Source organism: Chiroxiphia lanceolata, chromosome 1, assembly GCF_009829145.1.
Source record: "Chiroxiphia lanceolata isolate bChiLan1 chromosome 1, bChiLan1.pri, whole genome shotgun sequence".
NCBI classification, from domain to species: domain Eukaryota; kingdom Metazoa; phylum Chordata; class Aves; order Passeriformes; family Pipridae; genus Chiroxiphia; species Chiroxiphia lanceolata.
This window is the reverse complement of record NC_045637.1, coordinates 138545536-138569962: the sequence shown is the minus strand read 5'-3', so window position 1 is coordinate 138569962 and position 24427 is coordinate 138545536. Positions and strand designations below refer to the sequence as shown.

General features: G+C 37.8%; 1 protein-coding gene across 1 annotated transcript in view; it reads right to left on the bottom strand.

The window, feature by feature from the left end:
* GPR158 (G protein-coupled receptor 158) overlaps positions 1-24427 on the bottom strand; it is a 186514-nt gene that overhangs the window by 81209 nt on the left and 80878 nt on the right. The window contains exons 3-4 of the mRNA XM_032700335.1: positions 23251-23353; positions 15982-16199 (exon numbers count right to left, since the gene is read on the bottom strand). Coding sequence (XP_032556226.1) covers positions 15982-16199; positions 23251-23353 — 321 coding nt within the window. The remainder of the gene's footprint in view (positions 1-15981; positions 16200-23250; positions 23354-24427) is intronic.

Genomic DNA, 24427 nt, shown 5'->3' with positions numbered 1-24427 from the left:
TTCACATCCTGATCAGTCTTTCCTTATTGAGCTTTTTTGGGGATGGCATGATCGTAAGAGAACCTGCAAGGGCAAAGAACTTCAGCATTTACAGCTCTTCTTCCAAAACAAGTAATTAATCCATGATTTTCCTCTCACCTGTGTTCAGGGAGGGATCATTCTCTGTGAATTCTGTCTATGCACTTCTTCCTGCCTTAAAAGAAGTGTGGCTCACAAAGAAACACCGAAATTCAAAATGAGCTTGAATCCAAGTTTTGACTGTGTTTTTGTCTCAGTCTTTGATATCAGGAAAATGGAGGTTTTAATCCAATGTTTAAAGATATCATAGCTCTTCTTAACAGGATTCCTCATTAAATGGAGCAGACATTCTAGTACACATGAATGCTATCCACAGCGACAAAGAAAAGCACAAAACTTCAAATAAGAAATAGCACAACCAAAGAATTATTTTTGTGTAAGTGTAGAGAAAAAAAATAGTATGAAAATGGAAGTATGAGAATTCTCCCAATCTACACTTTTGAAACTGTTAATTTTTGCTACTGCAAAGAAAAAGAGATATTTTAATAACTGATTTTAAAAATACATGAATTCCATTTTTCTTCCATAGTGACCACTATATCCCAAGAGGTAAAGTCCAGGAAGAAAAAACTCCATCCAGAACCGAAGCTTTAACAACAAGGAATAACTAATGAGGAGAAAACCAAACTAAAACAAAATGGTTTAAATTTAATTTATTAGATAAATGTATGGTATATTAGATAAATAGGTATTTCCAACAGTGTCTGAGTAATAGCTTTTTGACCAAAAGCTAAATCTTCCACTGCGCAGACTTTGCAAATATGGGCCCCACAGGCATGGAGGGGGGTAGCATCACAAATACACCTACGACATACAGAGCAGTGAATATGCCCACATACCTCAAGAAAAAAGCCTTTGCTCTTTTAAGAAAATAAATGAAAGAATGATAAATGATAAACCAAAGTCTACTGATAAACCAAAGTCTCCACCAGCTGGTGTTCACCAATACTGGCTGCACAAATAAAATTCTCTGACGGAAATCACAGGAATCAGGGCATTTTATGATACAGCCCTGAAATTTCATACAATGGGATTTTCTTCAACTTGCATGTAATGTTTGCTCAATTTCCTCTTCTTTTCCTTAACAGCTGCTTGGTTTTTTGCATCTGTCTTGCTTGTTGGCATTTATTTTAGTTTTACTTATTTATTTCTCTGGCTGTTCATCTTGTGTACAGTTTGTTTATTACCACTTTGCCTGTGTGCTCATTTCCCTTTCAGGGTTTTATTTCTATGTTTACTTTTTTGTGCCAGTAAAACTGTCCTTTCTGGATTTTCTAGTCACACTCAATGGTTACACATTGCTGACACCTCAGTGATACTGCACTTTGTTTTGCTTCTAGTTTCATACTAACTTTCAAATTTAACTTAGCTACCTATACCATCTACTGATCTAGGCCTGTTTGTGAAGGACTGATTTATGCCTTAGGATTTGCTCAGTCTTCCATCTACTCATTCTATCTAGACCACATTAGTAGCCTTTGAGGTAAACACTCATTCCTTATCCTTCTGTCTTAGAAACTAACACCATTTTTTGGGCAAATCATTAAGAAAGTCATTCGTGCCCCTTGGGCACTGCTAAAGAGTCATAAATAAATGCTTAACAATTATTTGCATGAGAGAAATTTAAAAAATAAGCTGTCCAAGTTGCATCAAGTGGAACAAAATAAAAAGCTGAAATTATGTATAAATATGCATAGAAGATACTGTATTTCAATTCTCTATGGTCTTAAGCAATCCAGGAAATATAGCAGCATTAATTACCACTGAATTCCTAAATGTCACCACACAAAGTCAGTGATATGAGTGCCAAAGTATTTTCAGAGTGGAGAAAAAAAGAAGAAATTAAAACCCAAAATAAAATTAATGTAATCCTGTATCTCTTACATTGCATAATACCAAATTAACAGAACTAAAGACTTTTGGTATCAGTCCAGGAAGACTGCAGATTCCTCCAGGGCCACATGTCACTGTGTATTTTATGAGCATGATACCATGGAAACCTAGTGAGGGGAAAAGGTTGACATATTTTGATTTTTTTCACTTTTGTTAAACAGTTCTACCACTTTTATAACATAAAGAATGACCAAAGAAGGCTGTGATTTAAAGAAAATTTCCTTTTGCAAAGATGGCTTCACCAGAATGTGAGCTTGTCGTACAGATAAATGAAGCATACAAGAAACTATTAGGGGAAAAAAATTAGATAGAATTCTTCTTTGATCTCAACTTTAAATACAACACATTCATATTTATTAAATTGTAAAGTATATCTACCACTCAATGTACAACTGGAAAACACATATGGATACATGACAGAAGCAAGGAAAGACAGAGAACAGGCCCAAGTGTGCTCTGCTGTACTAAGCTGATGTATTTGAAGTGACTAGAAAAATTACTATGCAAAACTGTCTCAAAACAAGTGAAATGAAAAGCTTAGCTAAAGCTAAAGGTACATGTAATGGCAACATGTTCGCTCTCCAGTGCTCTCAGGAGGACCTTTGTGACCCTTGTGGTGAGATTCATTCTCCTCTACATGTGAGGACATGGGAGACGTGATGAGACCTTACTGGACTGTACTCCCAAATCTCTCCCTTCCCTGAAAACTCTTCCTGTTCAAATTCTTGTTTCCTGGTACAACTGGTCCTTAGTTCTACTAAACAACAGAGGTGAAAAGAGATTTTTGTCAAGTTGAAAAAAAGTGGTCTGAAGTGGAGCTGGTTGAAATGTTTTATTACCAGTTGCTTTTCTTATTAAAATACACCTTCCCAATAAACAAATTTTTTTCAGTATGACTGTATTTTTCCTTTGATTTTCATGTGCTGTTTTTCTAAAGCCCACTGAACCTTTTTCCTCTTTCTTATTCCATATATCTTTTCCCAACTACAAAAATACAGTTATCTTTTTCAGTGAAAGAGTTGTGTGGAAAAACTGAAGTGCTAACTTTCAGGAATTTTATCTCACTTAAAGTTTACTTTTAAGAAACAGAATACAGAGACCCTTCTTTCTGTCCCTGAGGCTGAGCAACAGCAAGATGTTTGGCTCTTTGTCAAGAGACAAAAGTTGCCAGTTCCCAGACACTGATATTAAGAAAAGCAGAAAAGAGTGGAACTACATTTTGTTGTGGTGGTTATCTTAATACTGCTCAGATCTGGAAGAGGATTACTGGGGACTAAAGAATGAGCACAAAAGCAACTGGAAGGAGTTCTTTCCTCAGTGAGTACTATCATAATTTATTGATTTTCTTGATAATAAATTCAGAGACTGATTAGGACTGCTATCCAGGAAAAGGGAACTGTCAATTTCCATAACAAAGCTATGCCTTAATTTTATTTTTGTTGGTTAAGGAACAAAACTCAAGCAACTCATTTCCAGCTAACTGCAGGAAACACCCTTCATTTCGAGGGAGAAAGACATAGAGTTCTTTTGAAAATTTCGCTGTAAAACAATGGAAGAGAAAATTGTGTGTCCTTTCAACCTCTTGCCACACTGACAAACACTTTTAATGATAATTGTTCTATTTGAATAATACCTATTAATAAAATATGGATTGCAAATACAGAAGATTTCATAGCAAAGGCCAATTTTCCAAAGACAGGCCTACAGTTATGTGCTGCCACTTAAACTATACTGGCAAATTGTCAGAATTTTCTGGCATTTGCAGGTTTTGTGCAGTATTTCTAAACCAAATAAATATAATCCTCATGTTCTTTCATTTCCCCTTAAAACCTTTGAAGAATATTTACATGAAGGTCATTTTATTTCTATTACTAGTTGAAGGTGAGCTCAAATAGAATATAATTATTAAATTTATTTTTTACTGGAAAAAAGTCAGGAAAAGCAAAGGCTATCAATCATAAATCAATTTCATTATAAGAGCACAAGATGTCAGGCATCCAGGATATCCCCATATACTCTATTTTTCAATTCATGTGGCCCTTGATCCTTTCTGTTATGAGAGTAATGAAATCTGTATGATATATCATGATGATAAGGTGTTCTGCATTTAGAAACACAGGTCCTGCTGCATCTAAGTTGCACTATACCACCTACAAAATAAATATTTGAGAAAACAGTATTTGTGGGTGAGGAACTCTCACAATGAAAATAGTTAATGTTCCAGGGACATCTTTCCTTATAAAAGTGGGAATGCCTTGGGGACATGCTGCTTAGATCACCAGGTGAAGAAAGAAAATTAATAATAAGGTAAATAATACCTAAGTTCAATTTCGGTCTATTCACAGACTTACGGTAAATTTAAAAGCTGAATATGTACAATAGTGATCATCAAAAATCTAGATCACTTGAAGTGCCTGTTTTGCTAGGCTATGCAGTCAATTAACACAGAAATTAAATGAAAGCAAGAAGCAAAGGCATTATCTTCAAGAATAAAATGCACTCTAATATTAATAGTTGCCTAATCAGCAAGAGATTAAATGGAATACACAAAAAATCTGATAGAAACCAAATTTCAGGAGCTTTGGAATACCTGAACTGCAATTCAGCATTTTATTCACCATGGCCTCACCTATTACAGAAGGTAATACCACAGCTCACTAAACAGTCTATATAAATGGTAGTTCAATCACGTAGAGAGCAATAGTTTGTGGTAAGTTACAGGATAAAAATCCCAACCTGACTGCAAAGCTCAAAATCCATATCTCAGAGGGAACAAACTGAAAATGATGTAAGAAAAGAAGGGCTAGAATAAATCACATAAAGATAAAAAAATCTCATTATTCACATGACTGAGAAGGCAAATGAACTACAGGCGAAGGTCATTAGATTAATTTCAAATCAATCAAAACCTCATAATTCTGAAGAATTCAAATCCAAATCCAGTTTATTTTATTCATTTTTACTTTACAGGAGCCAAGTGGCTAAACCACTCCAAACTAATAGATTGGATCTGAGAAATGCTCGTCCCAGAAATGGTGAAATTTTTCAGCTCTTCAGAATCTATTATGCTAAGTAATGTCTCATTAAGTTTAGATCACTGTATGTTTCACTGCAAATAAAAGCACATTTGCCTTTGAAGGAAATATTGCTATGTAAAATTTAATTATTTTTCCTACCACTGCATTGCTGAAAGGCCCAGACTCGGGGAAAACTCAAGTTATTGTGGACCCTGCACAAGGAGAGTGAAAAAGACTGTCCTACCTCCACAAAGTTAAGAGTTAAAGGGACAACAGACAGGTAAGGGCAGATAAGAACAATGAAACAACAAAGCAATATCATGTATCATAACCAGCAATTAGTAGTCCAAGCCTATCAGTATCCCACTGAGTCACACAGTTTGTCAGCACTTGAATCTGAAGCCATGATACGGAGAGCAGGGGATGCTCTCAAAAAGCCTCTACCAAACATGAGGAAAATACGAAGGCAACAAAGGGTGTTTTTGAAAAATGTAACAAGATGAGGCTGTTGTTGACACTTCTGCATCAGAGAAATGGCATTAGGAGAGAGAAAAAACTCATGTGGGAGTCAAAAAAACAAGAGGTATAGCTCATGTATGATGTAAACAGGGAGATGCAACAAGGACAAAAAGTTGTGGAACAGAAAATTGTTTGCAGCATCATTTTGAATAGACTGGAGCAGGCCATGACTGCATTTGCCAAGGCCTGCTGAAAGGACTCTGCAGTAGCCAAGACAAAAGATACCAAGCTGAGACAATAAATTTAGGTCTGCGAACTAGCAAAGAACATATATTAAAAGGGAACTCAGAAGGAGTTCAGTAAGGCTCAGACATAGCTGGAAGCAAAGTGAGCTCTAGAGTCCAAAATGACTTTCAGTAACAAGCAGGTTGCTACAGTAACCAAGAAAGCAGTAGCTGGGATGTCCTCGAGGGGAGCAGGAGGAGATCAAAGTTTCTTTTCTTCTATATTAATGCTGATGAGAAGATGTCAGAGAAAAATGTCACAATTTTATTTTAGACAGGGGGAGGCATGGCTGAGACAGGGAAGGCATAAAGCAATCTGACTGTGTTCATAGCATGACGTCCTAACAAGAAGCTGACAGCATAAGCCTCCTGCTATAAACCTTCAACTTTTGCCAAAAGAAATGAAGAAAATAATGAAGAACAGGCAAATGTTTTAGTCTGAATGATCTGTGTTCAGATTCCACCACATGATAGAGCCCAAAAAAAAAAAAAAAACCAACACATAAAAACCAGCACATAAAGTTTCTCTGAGCATGCTATCATTAAATATAAGGTTTGCAATAAAAAAATATTCAGTAAAAAATGCAAGATTTTCCTAGAATAAGGTTTCCAATACAGTTATAATTCTGCTATTTGGAAGTTCTTGTGCTACATCTTTTCTGTTGTTTTCTTTCCCAGTTTCTTCTTTGTGTTATTTCTTCCTTCTCTTGGAGTGAAACTTCTAAAAAAGCTTATTTCCTCATCTTCATAAGCGCTTCTCCTTAGTTATACTGTTTTTTCAACACCAAAATGGGGTCCAGACACCAGCACTCTAGAATGCAAATCCCAATTGCATCAAAAGCCATATTTCAGCCTCCAAACCTTGGCCCTGTCTATTAGCCAAATGTTTTTCCCAAAGACAAAGACGTCATACAGCAAATGACTGTCTGCAATGAAATTCTGCAAGCCTTCCTGGTTCAAAGTCCCTCTACTACCAATTGGGCTTATGCTTGGAATAGTTCTCCTGAGCCTACACTTAGACCCTTATAACAAAAGGAAAGGCCTGCTTCAGGAAAGGAAAGGTCTGCTCTTGGAAAGGGAGGCATGCCAAAGACCTCATGCAAACCATCAGGGACTTTGCTACTGCTATTGATTGTACAAGGAAGGGTCTTAGCAGGATGCAACTCCAAGACAAATAGCAGGATAAATAAATAATGTTGCTGTTATTCTGCTGACATGATAGGAATTCTCTTCCCAGCAAATCTGTAAATACCCATTCACAAACCCAAATGAAACTTCAGGTAAATGCAACTCTCCTGAAATTACTGCATCAAAGAATCAGTGGGGAAAGCTTATTATCACATGACAGAGCATTTGGTTTACTCAGCTACCCCACAAGGGCTACAAATACAAGACTCAGCAAGACTAAGAGAGTAACAGACAACCAAAAATTTTAGCAGTTTGCTAAATTTGTAGCTCTGAAACAGCTCTGGAAAGTTATTCTATGCTGCTATAGTTCTTGTTGTTAGAAAATATCTGCTGGAAGTCAAGGATTTGATTACCTTTATTCTTCATTATTTTAAAAGTGAAATCATAGTGCAACACAATTAAACATATATATGCCTTCAAGGCTACTCCAGCCACATCTCTTGTTACAGCTGTATTCTTGGCCAACACCCTACATTGAAAGTGCACTATCAGCTCCATTCATTTGAACTTTGGGGCTGCATGTTGTAGAATTTTCTGGAGTATTGGTGGAACATAAGATAATGATTCATATACTGCAAGGTATTAAACAGCAAGACACTAAGAAAGCAAAAGCCAGGAATCACTTGAGACATCAAAGTGGAGCAAACATGTCACAGTCCATGGTTGATTCACATCACTTTGAAGGCAGCGTACTCCCCGAAAAATCACGAATGTTTTCCAGATGGGCCCTAAGGTTTTGTGCAATCCAACTCTGTAGAGACAAGACCTGGCTTAATATAAAGATTTATAGAGAAGACTGTAGCTTTTGAATTCTTAGAGCTACTATTGAGTACTGATGAGAAGTTATTTTGAAGACCTATCATTAGAACATTGTCCACTAGGAGTAGACTCAGTCTAGAGAACCCTGTACATAGCCATTTTGTGCTTCCTACTGCCCTGCTCTCCTCATTAGCTATTCTTCATGAGACTGAAATGAAATCAACAAACATATTTCATATCTAGATCTTTATTTTCTTCACACTTCAGTTTTTCATTAGGCCTGAAGTGTCTATAGTGGAACCAGGTTTATTTTTCTATTCACATGTATTAGAATGCAAATATATACAAAAGTGAAATCTTTGGACTTATGAAGTGAATGCTGCAACACCCTGCAAACACAGGGCAATACCACCCTTGCAGCCATGCCTACCAATGCTTGCTGTTTTTGGAAACTCCAGTAGACAGTACATCATCCCTGAGACTCAACTACAGGCTAACAGCCCCTGTACTTCTTATCTTTTCAATAAGGCACTCTGCAATTATTTATGTGATAGTTTAAAAAGTACAGCATCCCTAAATGCATCTCAACTACCCAGAAAAATGGTAAGGCACATTTTATGAGTTCTGTTTTATTACTAAAGGAAATGAGAATTCCACTAAAAACAGTAACAGTTTCGAAAACAACATTGGCAATGTCTTTAAAGTTGCACACCTGAAGACTACAATAAAATTCCTGAGAATTCACAAGAAACTAGGTTCTCACAATAGGATATGATGAAGAAAGGGTGTATAAAGCACTGCACAGAATGTGTATGTGCTGAGTGAACTGTCAGGTATGCCCACCAGAACAGCATGCAAAGGAAGCTGCTCCACCTGCGCAAGATCTCTTCCCTCTATCAAGTTTCCACTTCAGCTGAAATGTCAGAAATTGGTGTCTAGGGAGAAAAAAGCAGAATGTGCACCAAAGATGAAAGGCATCCAAGCATAAGCACATCAAGATGCCACTGTGGAGTGAAAAAAAAGAGAAAGGATTGGCTGATTTACATTAGCAAAAGAGGTGTGTTTGCAAAACCAGCACACTTTAATGTTTAAAGATGTATCACACATCAATAGCCTGTGATTACCTCACTCTGAATTACTGCATCCTACCACGGCTGCAGTAAGGGAGAAAAGACATTCTTGATTTCTCAGTATTAGAAGGGGGAACTACAACATAAATTTGCATGTTGCCTTTCCATCTATATGCAGTTCTGTGCAGTGTTTACAATTGCATTGTTTAAGGACTATCTTCACAGTTTTGAAATCATATTTAGCAGAACACTTAAAAATATTTACACAAAAAAGAAAAATAGAATAGTGGTGGCAGAGTGTATCTAGCCACGTTGAATTCCAAACACTAAAAATCTGTACCCAACAGACTAAAAAAAATATAAAAACAGTCTGTTGCTGTTATTTGCCACAGTTCCCTCGAGAGGTAAAACGATTCATTCCTGTTGGTGATTAGTCACGTGATCCTGTTAACTGTGAGTTTTTCCCTTGACCAGTGTTCTAGATGTACACTTTCCTTCTCTCATTGAAAGTATTTGCATTTCTGTATTTCCAACAGTTCTTGAGTGTTCCTAAAGGGGGGTGGGGAGGGGAAGACCAGTGCAATAAAAGTTGTTTAGTTATAAATTTCTACTATATGTGATTGGAAATGGTCTTGAATGAGGTAAAGCCCTTCATTCCAATGGCCTCCATCACAGTCCTTCATCGTTGTTAATGCCATAGGACAACACCATTCCAAATTGCTATGTTTAAGACTCTCCTCTAATAATTTTTTCCATTATTTTTCAGAGCTGAAAACAACCTTTTCCAAGTGTTCTCACTGCTGTCAATTTTACCTTGACATGCTGGGTTTACATCCAGAGATGCTGGCCACTGGTAGGTTAGGCAGACAGAAAGACCAGATCCCCCAGAGGTTTCCTCCCACGCTTGCCCTCAGTTCCTGCATTCTCAGAACCTGGCAGCACCACTGTGCATGACAAGGAGAGATGATGGCAAAGTAGTTTGGCTTTAGTGCAACTACTCTGAAGCCTTTAGCATTGATTTGAATGAGAATTCCCAGCAAACAAGACCCTTCTGAATAGGTCTAGGTGAGTCAAGGCTGGCGTCACAGTCTCATCTCTCCTTCATCACCAAAGTAGCAATTAGCCCCTTCCAAGCTACGGTTGAGAGGTTGAGATCAACTTCTGTGTTCTCTTTGCCAGTAGAGGTTCTTAGCATTTCTTAAAGGCACTCACAATTCGTCACAGCAGTTGTATCCTCCCTAATAGCTCCATGTTTGACTTGACAGGCTGCAATGCAAAGGTCAGCTATTTTCTGCTCTCCTTTCCAGTTCATTTGGAAAGGTAGCCTGATAACTGATGAGCCCTTTAGGTTCTTTGCAGGTAATGTCCTTCTGCAGTCTGGTACTTTTGCATGAACTTGTTTACAATGCATCTGGTTTCCTCTCTAAGGCTCTGATAGAGCTTTAGTCCTTCAAATTCTATGCTAAATTTGAAATTAAAAAAAAAATAAATTTATTTATAGTTATTTAAATGTTCGGTTTCTTTCTGGTAGATTTGCTACCCCTACCCTACACTGCATGTAATCAATACTGCAGTTGCTGACTCCCTATTTGAGCTCTCCGTGGGTTCACATAACACTACTCACACAGAAAAGTTCTCCTATTTTGTTGATACTTTTTCTTACAAAATCACTGTTCAGCTTCTCAATTTTGAGAATATTTGCTTCAGCATCCATGATTTCTAACCAGTTACTTTTGTTAGCTTAGCCTCATACTTTTTGGATGTGTTTTTAGTAGTAATGTTTGCATTACAAAATCAGTAATAATGCCACAGCACATAAAAATGTGTGCTAGTATTCATCTTAAGTTGATTTGTTCCTTAGTTGTTCAGTCTGGAAAATGTTTTGGGCCTCTGTATACAGCCATAAAGATCTGATTTGATAGGGCAGAAAGTTGTTCTGTAGGATCCTCTCATACTCTGTCAAAGCCTTTTGAAAACTAAGGAAATAAGGTTGAGTCTATTCCTTTACAGACTCCTCTACGATTGCTAAGACATATCTTGACCATCAAAAGCACTGAGCATGTTCCTTGTTTTACATTCAGTGTCCCTTTGCGTCTCTTACACTGCAGAAACCTCATCATCTCCCCAGGTGCAGTATTCAGCAGGATCACCCTATCACAGCAGTCTAACAGAACTCCAACATTTCCACTATTGAGGAAAAATCTCTTTTTCCCAGGCTTCATCACACAACTCCCTCAGTGTCATTAAACTGGTGCTGTCAGGTGCTGTCAGCTTTTCTGATGGGATTTCACATGTTTTCATCTCCCTTGAGTTTTTCAGCCTCTTGCATTTTGTGTCAATGCCAGGCTCAGGGTTTCCAGTTTTCACTACTGATTGGCATGAGGGGTGTTGATAGTAAAGGTTTCTTTGAAGTGATCCGCACATCTGCTTTCCCTTCTGTATTAGCTGGGAATATTTTTTCCCTCTTTTCTCTTTGGCACATTTCCTCCATTTACTCTCCTGTTGAAATGCTTTACCGTTTCCCATTATAGCAGTAGCATCTTCTTTATCTGTTACAATTTTTGTCTTTCTCTATCTTTCCCTACAACGCTTTTCACTAGTGGTTTAGCTTCTGCTGCTCCTTCTGTGCCGCCTTCTAAATTTTTTTCATTCTTACCATTTTGGAGTTCTCCTTTCTCTTGGCAAAGGGCCACATTTTCTGCCTATGGTTTTCTCCAGTTACGACTCTTGCAGTTTAATAACATTGCTGTTGAGCTGATCTCAGGGCTGCTGAGTCACTTTCACCTGTGTTTGACAAAGCCTCAAATGAATTTGTCAGCATCAATCTGAGCTTGTTCATGATATCTTTCGGCTGTTCCATCTTGTACTGTTGGCCAATTCCGACTACTTCTTGAAGTCACTAATTTGCCATTACACTTACAGGTTGGCAGTGGTCAGATTGGTCAGTGGTACCAGTAGTTTGGAGCAATGGTGTTTTGGATGAACAAGCTGAATTTTGTTTTGCCATATATCAGATGTGAAAGTCTATATGAGTAACTAAAAGCTTTTCAAGAAGAGAGCAAAAGAATGTCTTTCTGATTCAGACTCTAGTATCCTACCTCACTTCATGGCCTGTGTTGCATTATTAAAGAAGGAAAAGAACAGAGAGTGATCCTTCCCAGTCTATCCTCCCAGTTTCACCAAAACCATTGTGTTTAAACACCCTAGAAATAAAGAAATATATAGAGAAATATCCTGCGTTATTCTTCCAAACCCTATTTTAATTGCTTTATACTTCAGGATCCAAGGTATTTTTTGCCAGTGAGTGACATGAAGCAAATAAAAGTTGTGTAATGCACCTACTTCATTTTTTTGACCGTTTGAGAGATCCCTTGAACACCTTCTAATGATACCTTAAGAGGAGCCATGAATATATGTTCACACATCAATATCACCTTGTTGCACATGACTTTATACCATATTTCCTGTCCTGTCTTTCCTCTGTCATCTCTTGGTTACCTATAAGTAATGTAGCTCACCTAGCTCCTTTAGATCATAATTTTTAAGAGCTTTTGGCAGCAGACCTTGGAAAAAGTTCTCTCATATCCACATGCTCATAATCCACCTTCACAGAGCTATAAATACATTTGTAGGGCATCACATTCTCACAAAAACCCACTTCCCACAGTTATCCACAGACCGTTAGTTGTATTTTTTATTACCATTTCTATGTATTTGCAACTGTGTAAGTTGGACCTACTGATCTTTAGTTCTTGTCACCATTATGGGAAGTCTTTATAAGGACAGTTGTCACATTTCCTATCTTCCATTCCTCCTTTACTGCTATTAATACAAGCAGTAGCTTATTCCACAGTAAATAGTTCAGCAGTTTTCTAGAGTTCTTTCAAAAGTCTGAAGAGGACTCTTTAGATGAACCTGAAGAAGTTCTAAAAGAAGAGACTGAAAATTTCAGAGACTTGTAATGGTTCCTGTAAAGAGAATCCTGGCTTTAAGAAGCCAGTCATCTGGCTTGCTATAGGCTTTACCTATTTATTACCATTCATTTTGTCAAGATCTTTCACTTCTGGAACCACTTTGACTGATATTTACCAGATTTCCCTGTATCTCATCACTATTACAGCCTAGGTTAGTAATAAAGGTCATGTCAAAATGGAAGTTGTATCATCACATTTTTTCAATAATACTTCGGCAGTAATAGTTCAAAACATTTCCATTCTCATCACCACACTCTTTGGAGCAGTACATTTTTTACCAGGCTGATCTTTCAGTAACTGGCTTGGACCTAGCATATATTCCACACTATTGATGATACCAGGCCAATGGCAATTTTCCATTATAATTACTGCTTGGTCATAAGATGTGCAAACAGTATGATCTGAATAGTTGAGGTATTTCTTTACTTGTCTAAAATGCTTATGGTCTGCATCTGCAATTACTGATATATTGATTTTTTGGAGAGAAAGGTTGTCACTTCCATCATGATCTAAAAGATCCCTATGGGCCTTTATCATTCTTTTTCTGAATTATTATACTCACAATAGCACGTTCAAGGTGCCTGGGGTGTTTCTTTCCAAGGTGCTTTCTGTTGGCAGATCTTAACTTTTCAGGACTCCAGCTTTTTGAAATTAGTAATTACCAGGACCCTCCATGAAGTACAAGCACTGAGAAGTCTTTTGCAGTCACTTTTACTGAAGAGGTAACATGATTTTATTTACCTTCTGATTTTACTGATCAACAACTGTACCAAAATGCCACATACCTACTTCTTCACTCTTTCACCCCTGGGGCCCTAATCTAACATTTTTTGTTCTCAACCCCCTTCTTTTGCTCTTTTAAACACTTCGAAGTTTGTTTCTTGATATTGCAACAGCAAACAGTTCTTTCTGTTAAAATGTTGTATTGAAAACTACTTTTTTGTAACTATTTGAATATTGTACTGCTACATGTGGGAAAGAATTCAAAAAAATGCTCTTTTCTGACACCCACACAGCACAATGGAAATGAGCAGTTTAACACAGCAACTTTAATCACAGACACATATACTAAACTAATTGTGGTTTGCTTCACTAACAGTTGGAAATTCTCAAAAAGGCAGATATTTTGAACATATTTCAATATGTGTTCTTTCATTTTCATGACTTTCCCCCCTTGGCAGAGAGTACATAGTCAGCTACTAGGTTTTTTTCCTTCACTCCAAATTTCTGTCATTTCCCAATGTAACCAGCAGTTTTCTTAAGCAAATACTCATTATTCTCAGTATGTTTGTCCTCCATACAGCGTCCCATTTTATGGTAAACATATGAGATTATTTTCTTCTTGAAATCAAGCTCTACCAACAAGATAAAGAACATTAAAGGAATATCAAAGAAAAACTCAGCTGAATACATGGAAAGCACTGGAAAATCTATTTATCGGTTTCTATTCATTGAAAACATCAATCATAATGGAAAAGTTTGTTAATCACTGTACTATTTTTTTTGTCTCGTATTTCCTTCCCTTTTTCTTGTGAGATACACATCTAGAAAAAAGTCAACTCTCTTCTATGGTAGCAAAATAGTAATTAAATACATCTCTGGCCAATTGAATGAATTGCAATGTCTGAAAGGCATCATTTTTCATTCTGGAAAAATAATGTTTTGGTTTATGTCTGGTTTCACTTGTTCAGATGTCATGATTTCTAATGGTAAAAGGCAAGCTGGAAAAAAAAGTAAGGTCAAACCTTTTCATAACGACTGAAAAGCTCTTTTTAAACAAGGAAAGATGTGTATATGCTTCTTTAGTATTGCTTTGGTATTAAAGATTTAGATCCCATCTGGTTCTTTACTCATAGACTACTTTGGAGAATTGATTAATCATCACAAAAGTAAAAATGTGCCTTTCATTACTAGCAGGTTTTGTGAAACACAAGATTTCTCTAGTATGTTTAATAAAGATATATCTTTCTTCTTACAGTAGCAGATATGTATATCAGAACATAAGCAATGTACAGGTGCAAGAGTGTATGCAATTTTATTCATGTCTGATCTCAGGCTACTTGTGAGAAAATAGAGACATTTCTTATAAAACAATATTTAAATGTGTAAAAAAAAAAAATCAAGCCAAACTTGCTTCTTTCATGATGTTGTTTATGACATTAAGGGAGTACCATTATCAGACTAAAACCTCACAAAACCAGAACAAAGTTCTTCTGCTAAGTTAATGTTAGGCAACTAAAGAGATGCCTACAACAAATTTTCATAATGAAAAATTTTATAAATACAATTAAGTCTGTAATTTGAATGATTTTATGCAATATCATTAAATACAAAGACTCTTTCAGAAACAGAAGAGGAAAAAAAAAATGTTATTGCTCGTTCCATGATTTCCTGCCAGGATATTAAAGTCTTTCAAAATGAGCCATGCATTTGTAACACAGACACTGCAGGATTAGGAAGATTGTGGGATCAAGTGTTCCAAAAACCAAAATGGAAATGCTTATCTAGCTACAGAGAGTGGATGAGGCTCTTAATTTCAACAATGTAGCATACTGTGTGCACACCTACATCTCCCAAATGTAAGTAATGAATATATGCCATCTTCAACTAATTTCTTTTTATTAAATTTTAAGTTTTAGAGAATATTCTGCATTTGCTGAAGCAACAGTGAGATTCCAAGAGATCTTACAAGATTTTCAGTGAGGTAAAAGCAGAAGGTTCATTAGGTTAGTACATAAATGCTGCATTAGAAATTTACAAATACTCTTGAATATACTCATGCTTTAGTGAAAAAAGTAATAATTTTTAACCATAGAATCAAGTTTAAACTCTTTAGGAGCTACCTGGAAGTATTTCTCTTTCATATAATTATTTTCAAGCTAGCCTCTCAAATATATTGAAAACAAACATCATTCCCAATAGTGGTAAAACAGAGACTTCCAAGATCCCGAGATTCTAAAAACCCCATGTTCCGTTAGGTACCTACAAAATTGGCCTGATTTTCCAGAATTACTTTGAACATAATAGGTTTCCTACAAATATAAGAGTATTTCATCGGAAGACACAAATTGCTCAACTTTTCTTTTTCCAAAACTACACAAACAATTTAGGAAAACATCCCTATTTGGAAATCCCACCCTCCCCTTGACCTGAGCTCCTTACCTGATAAACTGACTCTCAAAATGAGAAGCTATACACCTAAGATAAATGAGCCTGTACCACACAGTGAGGAATATCAAAGCAAAACAAGTCAGTTTACCTTTGCCTTGCGAAAATGGTAGACTACCAGCATGCTTATGAAGTCCAGCAGCATACAGAGCGTTTGGAATGAGATGATAGCCAGCCGTAAATACTTGTCCTCCTGTGCATAGCAGGGAGTATCGTCTGTACAGTAGGAACATCCTTCTCTGCAGGGTAGGCAGGTGTAGACTTCCTCCGACAATTCACCAACTGAAAAGCGATTTTCTGCATCTTTTCCTGAAAGTATCAGAAGGGCAAGGGGAGACACCTTTAGTTGTACAGGATGGGGAGTTTATCCAGACAGAAGCAAACCATTACTCTGCTGGGCTCCCTTTCCCTCCCGGTTGGCCTCTCTAATTAGGTTACAAAATAGCTTGACCAGTGTTGCTTTTCTCACTTCGATCTCCCTTGTAACATTCAGAAAATGCAGACCAAATTAGATATGAAGGAAAGTGAGCTTGTTAAACGTCAAATGCTTCCCTGTTATATTTAAAGTTGGCTAAATCTGCACGGCAAATTCTATGAAGGAGAATTCTGAATGGGGACAAAAAGTATATGAAAGATTTGAGAATAAGGAAAGGATTTCACACAGACACATGAAGAGCAGACCCATTAACTACCTAATGTTCATAGTACAAGCTCTGATCCTATTTCAGATTGTTCCTCAATTTCATAAAGATGCTATCTAGTGAATTAATGAGCTTCAAATTAGATAAAACTCTTCTTAATTAACATTTGTTCAGCATGTTGTTGCATGATTGCACTACTCTGTGCCCAAAGCAAAACCAGTCCACTTACACTAAGTGTAATTTTCCATTGTTCACACAAGCACATCAGGAAATCTGGAAAACCTACTGGCAAAAATTAATATCTTGTCTATGAAAATCAGTGATTCTTGAGGTGCCATCCATCAAAATGAACCCATCAACAGCGCACATAGCAGGATTCCAACTTTTTCTGATCTATGAACACTTTCCTGTAAACCCCTCTAAGGCTTCTTACCCTATAAGCAATTAATGGAGTAAAAAGGTGAAAAGGGGTAAAGAAAGAATATTACTAAATAAGATGGAAAACTGAATTTATTGAAAATGCTTACTATAGGGAAGATAGCCTTAGGAGCTCACAGAAACAAGAGAATGTGGCTGAAGTCAAAGCAAAGGTGTGTTAAAATGTGTGATAACTCCTCTCACTTTACACAAGACTAGAGAATTGCTCCAATTTCTTTGATCAAAAATTTTCTCTGTCACTGACAACAGTAAATCATCCATTGTTTAGTCTTAATTCAAGAGACATCTTGTTCCACCGATGTTGCACGTGCATATGGGCTTATGGAACTCTCCTCAGACTTTTAGCTTGAAACAGAAGATTATCTCCAAGGGCAATTACTTATTCCCTTCTCAAATCCATGTACAAATGCACATGAGCTCACATCTGCTGACGGTCAAAGCCTGGGAAAGGGACAAAGAGGCCCTATACCCAGGCCTGTTTATTTGGCATGCCATTCCAACAGCCCTGTGCTCCTCGCCCTCAGTGCAGGGTGCTTTGCTCCCACATCCCCTAGTGGGAAGAGAACAGAATGGTATTTCTCATGAAGATTGTGAATTTCTCTTTGGAGCGTTATTCTAGACAAAGATGTTGGAAACCTGAATAGAGCAGAGTAGTGCTGACTCACGCTGATAGTCAGATTTTCTTAGATACAAGCAGACAGCAAGAAGAGATTTTGTGCCTTTTTGACCCAGACTGTGGGAGGCAGGAATGGAAATGTTGGAAAATAACCACGCTTGGGCATGACGAAAAGGTAGAGAACCTCTAAGGAATGCTATCTTGAAGAGGACTGGAAATCCTCTTCAGAGCAAACAGCCATGGGCCTCAGCACATTATCATTCCAAGAGCTCTACCAGAAACCGCCATCTAACATTACATCCCTCTTTTCTTAATTACAGCTAGAGCAACGGACCCACACTGTATTCTAGCAGAGAACAGAAGTTAGTCTCCCACCTCCCATCTCCATATCCAAATCAAGAGTGCATTACCTACTGTCCAAGTTTTCCACTTCGTTTCCTCAACAGTTGCACTTGTCAACCTGCCTTTCCACCACACACCTGTTACTTTATTGTTTCTTAAAGAGTTGCCCTTCAGTTAGCCTATCTCCAAAAAGATTATTTAATCTCTTTAAAATCTCACATTCCTGAGCCACATGAGCCATTCGTTAATATATTTTATGGTGTCAACTGAATAAATTATTTGCAGCATAAAAACATACACACTGAAAAAACAAAATTTAAAACCTATAGCTATGAGACTACTACTCACAAATATTATATGAATATGTCTTGATAATTTTGCATGGTCCTAAACTTGATACACTTACTTTTTTTCTGAAATGTTCAACCTTGAAAGTCATTGCAAACACATTATAACCCATTTTATCAAGGATTTTCTTATCTGAATCACACATGGGAGTTTCTTCATATGTATATGAATATATACAGGGATAACAGCCAATAAACAGTTGCACGTTGCAATAAATATCCCACAGATATGACTTCATAACACAACAGCAAGCCTTCATTTAGCTTTGTCTGGTGTCATGTTGTCTGTTGTACACAAAGGAAGATCATCAATACAAATCTTCACTGTCTGCACTGCCAGATACAAATGATTTTTCTGTGAATATTTTTTGACTTGGAAACAATTCTTTGTTTTATAGGTAATATAAGAAAGATTAAAAAAAATTGATTTAGATGAGGTTTTCCACAATGTGATAAGGAACTATGGATTAACAACCCCCATATTTTTTAGCTTTTTTCCTCCTTGACAAAAGAAATAACATTTTTCAGACCCTCTAAAAGAAGTTCTTGGAAAAGAATGTCCATTTTATTTACCACTGACTGGGAGCTTGTTTGCCCAATCACACCCTTGTCCTGACTGTATGACTCAGGGCACTGCTGCCCACTGCATAGTTGAACATTTCTGTCCTTTATTTCTGGTCCTGTCCACTCACCAAAGTCAATGGAACATCAATTCAAACCACAGACAGTCCCAGCCAAGCATGATGTTACTGCCTCTAACAGTATTGCTTAGAGATTTCATTGTGCCTTCTCCTGTCTCAGCAGTTCTTCAGGATTACATATCTCCTCCAGTGAAGAAAATCAGTTTTTCTTCCTCAAAATATGACAAAAGATTCTGGACACTTGTAAGGAAGTCAGTTCTGCTCTACATAAGGCTGCAGAGTTTTTAGCATGGACACAAATGAGACAGAAGTTATACTGTGCTGCAGGGAGTTAAAACTGAGAATGAGGAAGGTGTAAAAAAGTACCATTCTAAAGGAAAAAAAGAACAGAAAAAAAATGCAGTAATCAAAAAATAAAAAGCATAAAAAGGAAGAAGAAAAGGACAAAGAATTGATGAAAAGTAGGAATAGGGACACAAACTAATACGAAGTACAATACAATAAAACAACAAGCTTAAATGCTTCAGCTATATCCACTCTACGATATTTTTTCCCTAGTTCTTCCCTCTTCTATCCCAGCTTATTTTTCTGTTGGATTGGCCCATCTGCTTTTGAAATGGTCTCCTGAGGGCAACTCTTCATCAGCTTCAGTTCTCCTAAGGACACTTTGCCACGCAAGGGATGCCTCAGCAGCTGCAATATTGCCAGCTGAGATCTTCCTGCAAACTAAGAATGGCACCACAGGCTGCCAAGATCCAGGGCAGGAATTGCTACTGTCCCAAACCAAATCATCCCACACTCCAGTCAGAACTCAGCAGATGAACACAGAGAGCACAATGCATGCTGAGCACTGAGCTGAACAAAAGACTGATTCTGCTCCTTTTCTGTAATAGTGTAAATGAGGAACAACTCCAGTTGCTTCAGCAATGCTGCAGGAATAACTGGACCTGCTAGCATCAAAACCTCATAATCTGCCATGGTCATAAGCCTCAGCCTAGAAAGGGATCGCTGAAGTCAGTAACAACCTCCATATGTGCTAAGATCTGCACGTGTGAGTTCTGCTGAAGAACCAAAGGGCAGGTGTAAAAAATGGGAATTCCAGTTGAACTGAAAACCCCTCTTGGAACTTTTTATGTGATCATAGCAGTGTTAGAGACAGCACAGTCCTGTATTCAGACAAAGGGGCCACCTCTGGTGCAAGCACCTTTTTGCACAAGGCAGGTTCCACATCCAAACAACAAGAGCTAAGCAGAATTTCTACAATATATGGACGACGCATTGCTAAAGAGAGAACTTTTAGGTTGAACGAAGCACCTTGGTTCTGCTAAGGATTTTCCAATGCAAACCTGATTATCCCACGAGGCAGAGAACAGAACTGCTTTGGAGAAGCATGTTCCAGAAATGTTAAAATGTAAGGAGTCATCAGTTAGTCTATTCTACTAATTCTACTATTCTACTAATAGTGCTACCTAAAAATGAGCCATTAGGAGAAAGTGCATAGTCATGTACTCAAGCACTTACAGGTTAATACAACCTGCACACATGAAATATGTTTTTTTTCTAAAATCAATTTCCAACCTCAAAAGAGACCTCGGGAATTTTTCAACAACTTTGTGCCCCACTGGTACCCAGGGTCCTCATTGACACATGCAGAAAAAATAGAAAGGTTTTACATATTTTTGGCAGTTTCAGTTCTGAAGAACTGATGCAGACATGGGAGGGAAATGTCCTCCTACCTGGCTTCTTATTCAGTAAGAGAACAGCCTAAATTCCAGCTGTGCCTCTGTCCCAAACACTCTTTGGGAACCTGCAACACGTGCAAGCTCCCTGGGAGCAGCAACATTGTACTGCTTTAAGACAGAAGAGCAACTGATCTGCAGAATCTTTCCTACACGGGACACTGTTTATGCCACATTGCATCCTGGCATTCAGGGCAACAGCTGAGTTTGCAGAGAGGCAGAAAAGCAATCTTATAAGCCTTCCTACCAATAAACTGTGTAGTGCTCAACATCCCTGAAAAGCCACTTAATACAGGCATCTTTCAGGCTCAAACCGAAACATCAATCTGGACCTAAAGCAAAACCTTTCCCCCACTTAAAAGTCAGACACTTCAGGCACAGTGTGCAGCTGTAGTTAACCATATTTTGCTGTGAAGCAGAATCCCGGTATCATTGATAAATGCTCCCATTTCAAGACACAACACACTCAATCTAATTTTTAAATCCAGAAAAGTATAAAACTGGTCATTTTTTTGTATCTATCTTCTTTCTTGTACCTCAAGACCTGCAAATCTTTGCTGCCTTCTTATTTTATTCCACTAGGAATACTTTCTAAATGATTAACATTTCTATTCAGTTTCATCTCTTTTATCATCAGATTTCACCAACTTATCTCCACAGAGATCTTCAGGTCAGACAGTTTCTGTCAAAACTGCTTGCAGGATTTGTGTCTAGAATTCCTATGTTATCATCGTTTTGAAGCACTAAATACATACTACAGCCATTTTAACCATGGAATTTTTTTTCCTCTTTTCTTTTTACAGAATGCAGCTGTTTGACAGGGCCAACTTTCCTTTGAACCACAGGTTTTTCTCATTACTCAGTCATTTTCAGTCTCACTGGAAAATCATCTATAAAACTTGGCAGATGGAGCTGCATCTGGATGAATTAAAGCAGTTCTTTATTACTATTTCAAAACTCACAGATACAAAGGCTCAACTCAAACTGGTCCCAAATCATGTAATTACACACCCTAAAATATCAGCATATGCAAACACTTTCTTGAGACAAATTTCACTCTGTTAGGAGCTAAATATCCTTTCTACTAAGGTAGGTATATAGGCTCTTCCTTCTAAATTAAATGAAGAAAAAAGGTTACTTGTCTGAGGTATTACTTTTCCCATCTAAAGACAAATTACCCTCCAGGGGAGCCATGTTCTTGATGCTGACTGCAGTTCAAACCTAGGTGACTAATACATAGTAAGCCTATACATGATATAAAATTAACCTCATCTTTGATGATCAATGCTGTTGTGATCTCTAGGTACATTATTTTCATGTGTTCTCTGGCATTTGATATGACAAAAATCTAAGAATTATTTTTTTTTAATATGCTCACTCAAGGAATTAAATCCCAATTCCACCAGAACTCATTACACTGCAGGAGGAACCAAACATCCTCCTTACTTCACACAGCCCAGAGAAACAGCACTATCACAAGGCTGCCATCTGTGACACTTGTTTGAAAAGAGAAGGGGAAACAAACACTCACCGGGTAAACTGTTGAACCACTGTGCTATTTAGGCTACAAATACATACAGGAGACATGATATCTCTCACAGATATATATGTGCATGGTTAAGTGTTGAACAGTACTACAGGTATTTCTACAGTGGAACAGGAACAGCTATTTACATACAAGGCAGGAGATAATACACCCAGTCTCGGATCAAGCTTGGTGAAAGTTATTCACTGCCATTCCCTGGGCATCTCATACAAACTGCTCTCACAGAGGAGAACTGATGACATGAACCTCTGGCTAAAGAACAGTGGGAAGAATCTGAGGATGGTATTTAACCGAAAGCAGAAGGCAGAGAAGGATGCCCTGTTCCACTTTCAAGCAGCAGTTTTGCACCTGTGACTGCAGCATGAGCTCTACTAGTACAACTACAACAATTACAGCATAAAATCTGTGCAGAGATTTGGTCATATGATAAAAGTACAGACATCAAGTTTGGGCATGCAGTTTATCTGTTTTCCCTGCTGAGAATCAACCAAGTTCTGTTTCCCCTGCTGTCGACAACTCAGTCCATCCAATGTGTGTCCTGGGCACATGGATGCTGTTTGTCATCCATATCATACAGCCAAGCAGACTTCCAGGCCTGAACCACCTCTATTACCTCATCGGCATCTCCCTTTGGATTCTCCTTTGCAAATGAAGTAAAATAAAAACAATTAAAGCCACACAAAGTCAGAGGCTAGGGCATTCTCATTTCCTCTGGCCAAAGTGAAAATGAGTAGATTAATTTCCAGAATACTTCTCCTTGAGCGCAGGTGCCAGAAATCTCTATTTCCCCTTAGCACAACTTCTTTTCATGTTTTTAAATTTATTTACAAATCAAATATTCTTCAAGTGGGTATGTTTTACAGGATCCTCAAGAGTATTGTGAATGACAAACCAAAGGGCTAGAACTCCTTAAGTGATTATATAATCTGAGAGTTGCAAACCACTGGGATTTTACTGTATAACCCAGACAAGGATAAAAAGGAGCCCTGCATTATTAATGCTAGATCTGTTTTCTTTTTTTTTTTTTTTAGCTCAAGCAAAGGCACTTACTCTGAAAGCTGTTCACTGAGAAGATGTTGGGATGATAGAATCCATCTTTGCAAATACATTTGTAGGCTCCAAGCACAAATCCAAGGCCTTTAATTGGCATGCACTGTGAGAAAGGAAAAAAAGAAAAGTCATGCAGATGATCATACAACTGTATATTCAGATGTACATTCAGGCATAAAAACATTACAAGATATTGCACACAGACTTCTAAGAACAAATACGCACTCCTTGCAGACTGACAGCATTTTCTCAGTGGCTTTTCCTGTAGTCATATATCACTCCAGTTTTTTTCCCTTGTCGTTCATCACCAACAAACAGTAAAGACAGCTATAATCAAGCCTGTTCCACTGGTGAACTGACCAAGTGCCAAATTTGACTCTTGCACATTTGCTCTAGGCAGGACATCCAATGGCTGTGTTTTTCCCTGAAGAGTTTCCAGCACTTTTTCCCAGCACAGCAGGTGGAGACAGCTGGAGCTCACACTACATGAGTAAGAACATGGACACCCACAGCCAAGCCACCAACCTTCTGCCGGCAGCACATGCCGGTGCCCCCGCCACAATGGCAAGCACAGCAGAGTGGGGATAACCCAGTTAAAACAAAAACAACTGGTTAGAGAAAATGGCTGCAGACATACATCTAACACTGGTGAAAGAGAGAAAACCTATGTCAACAGGAGCCCCATACTTTTAAACTCTCTTGTCCCTTTTGGAGGAAGCAATACGTGAAACAAGTTTTGTTTAAATTCAGCTTCACTCTTGCTTACTTCTGATATCAGGTCAACCATAGCAAATTTATTACCATGACAGAACATCTACTGTTAGACCATTTCTGTACCTCAAACAGTCTCTGCCTAGTACAAAGGAAAGAAACAGTACAACAACATAAAGGTAGAAACACTGGTAAAATTATGTTTCCCAGTACAGCTTATTTCACTTCATCAGACTGAAGTAGACTTCTATACTAAATGCCTTTCCCATCAGTATAGGTGTACTTACAGCATAGGTGTACCTATACCAACACACCTCCATGAATAAGAACTAGACACCAGCAGTTCCTCAGTGGCCAATTGAATGATTTAACTAAAACAGCCTCTGCCCTCTCACCTGACTGTGACTTTAGAATATGCTTCAATCTCTAACTGTCTGTAACTGGCAGGAAGATGCAGAGGACAAGG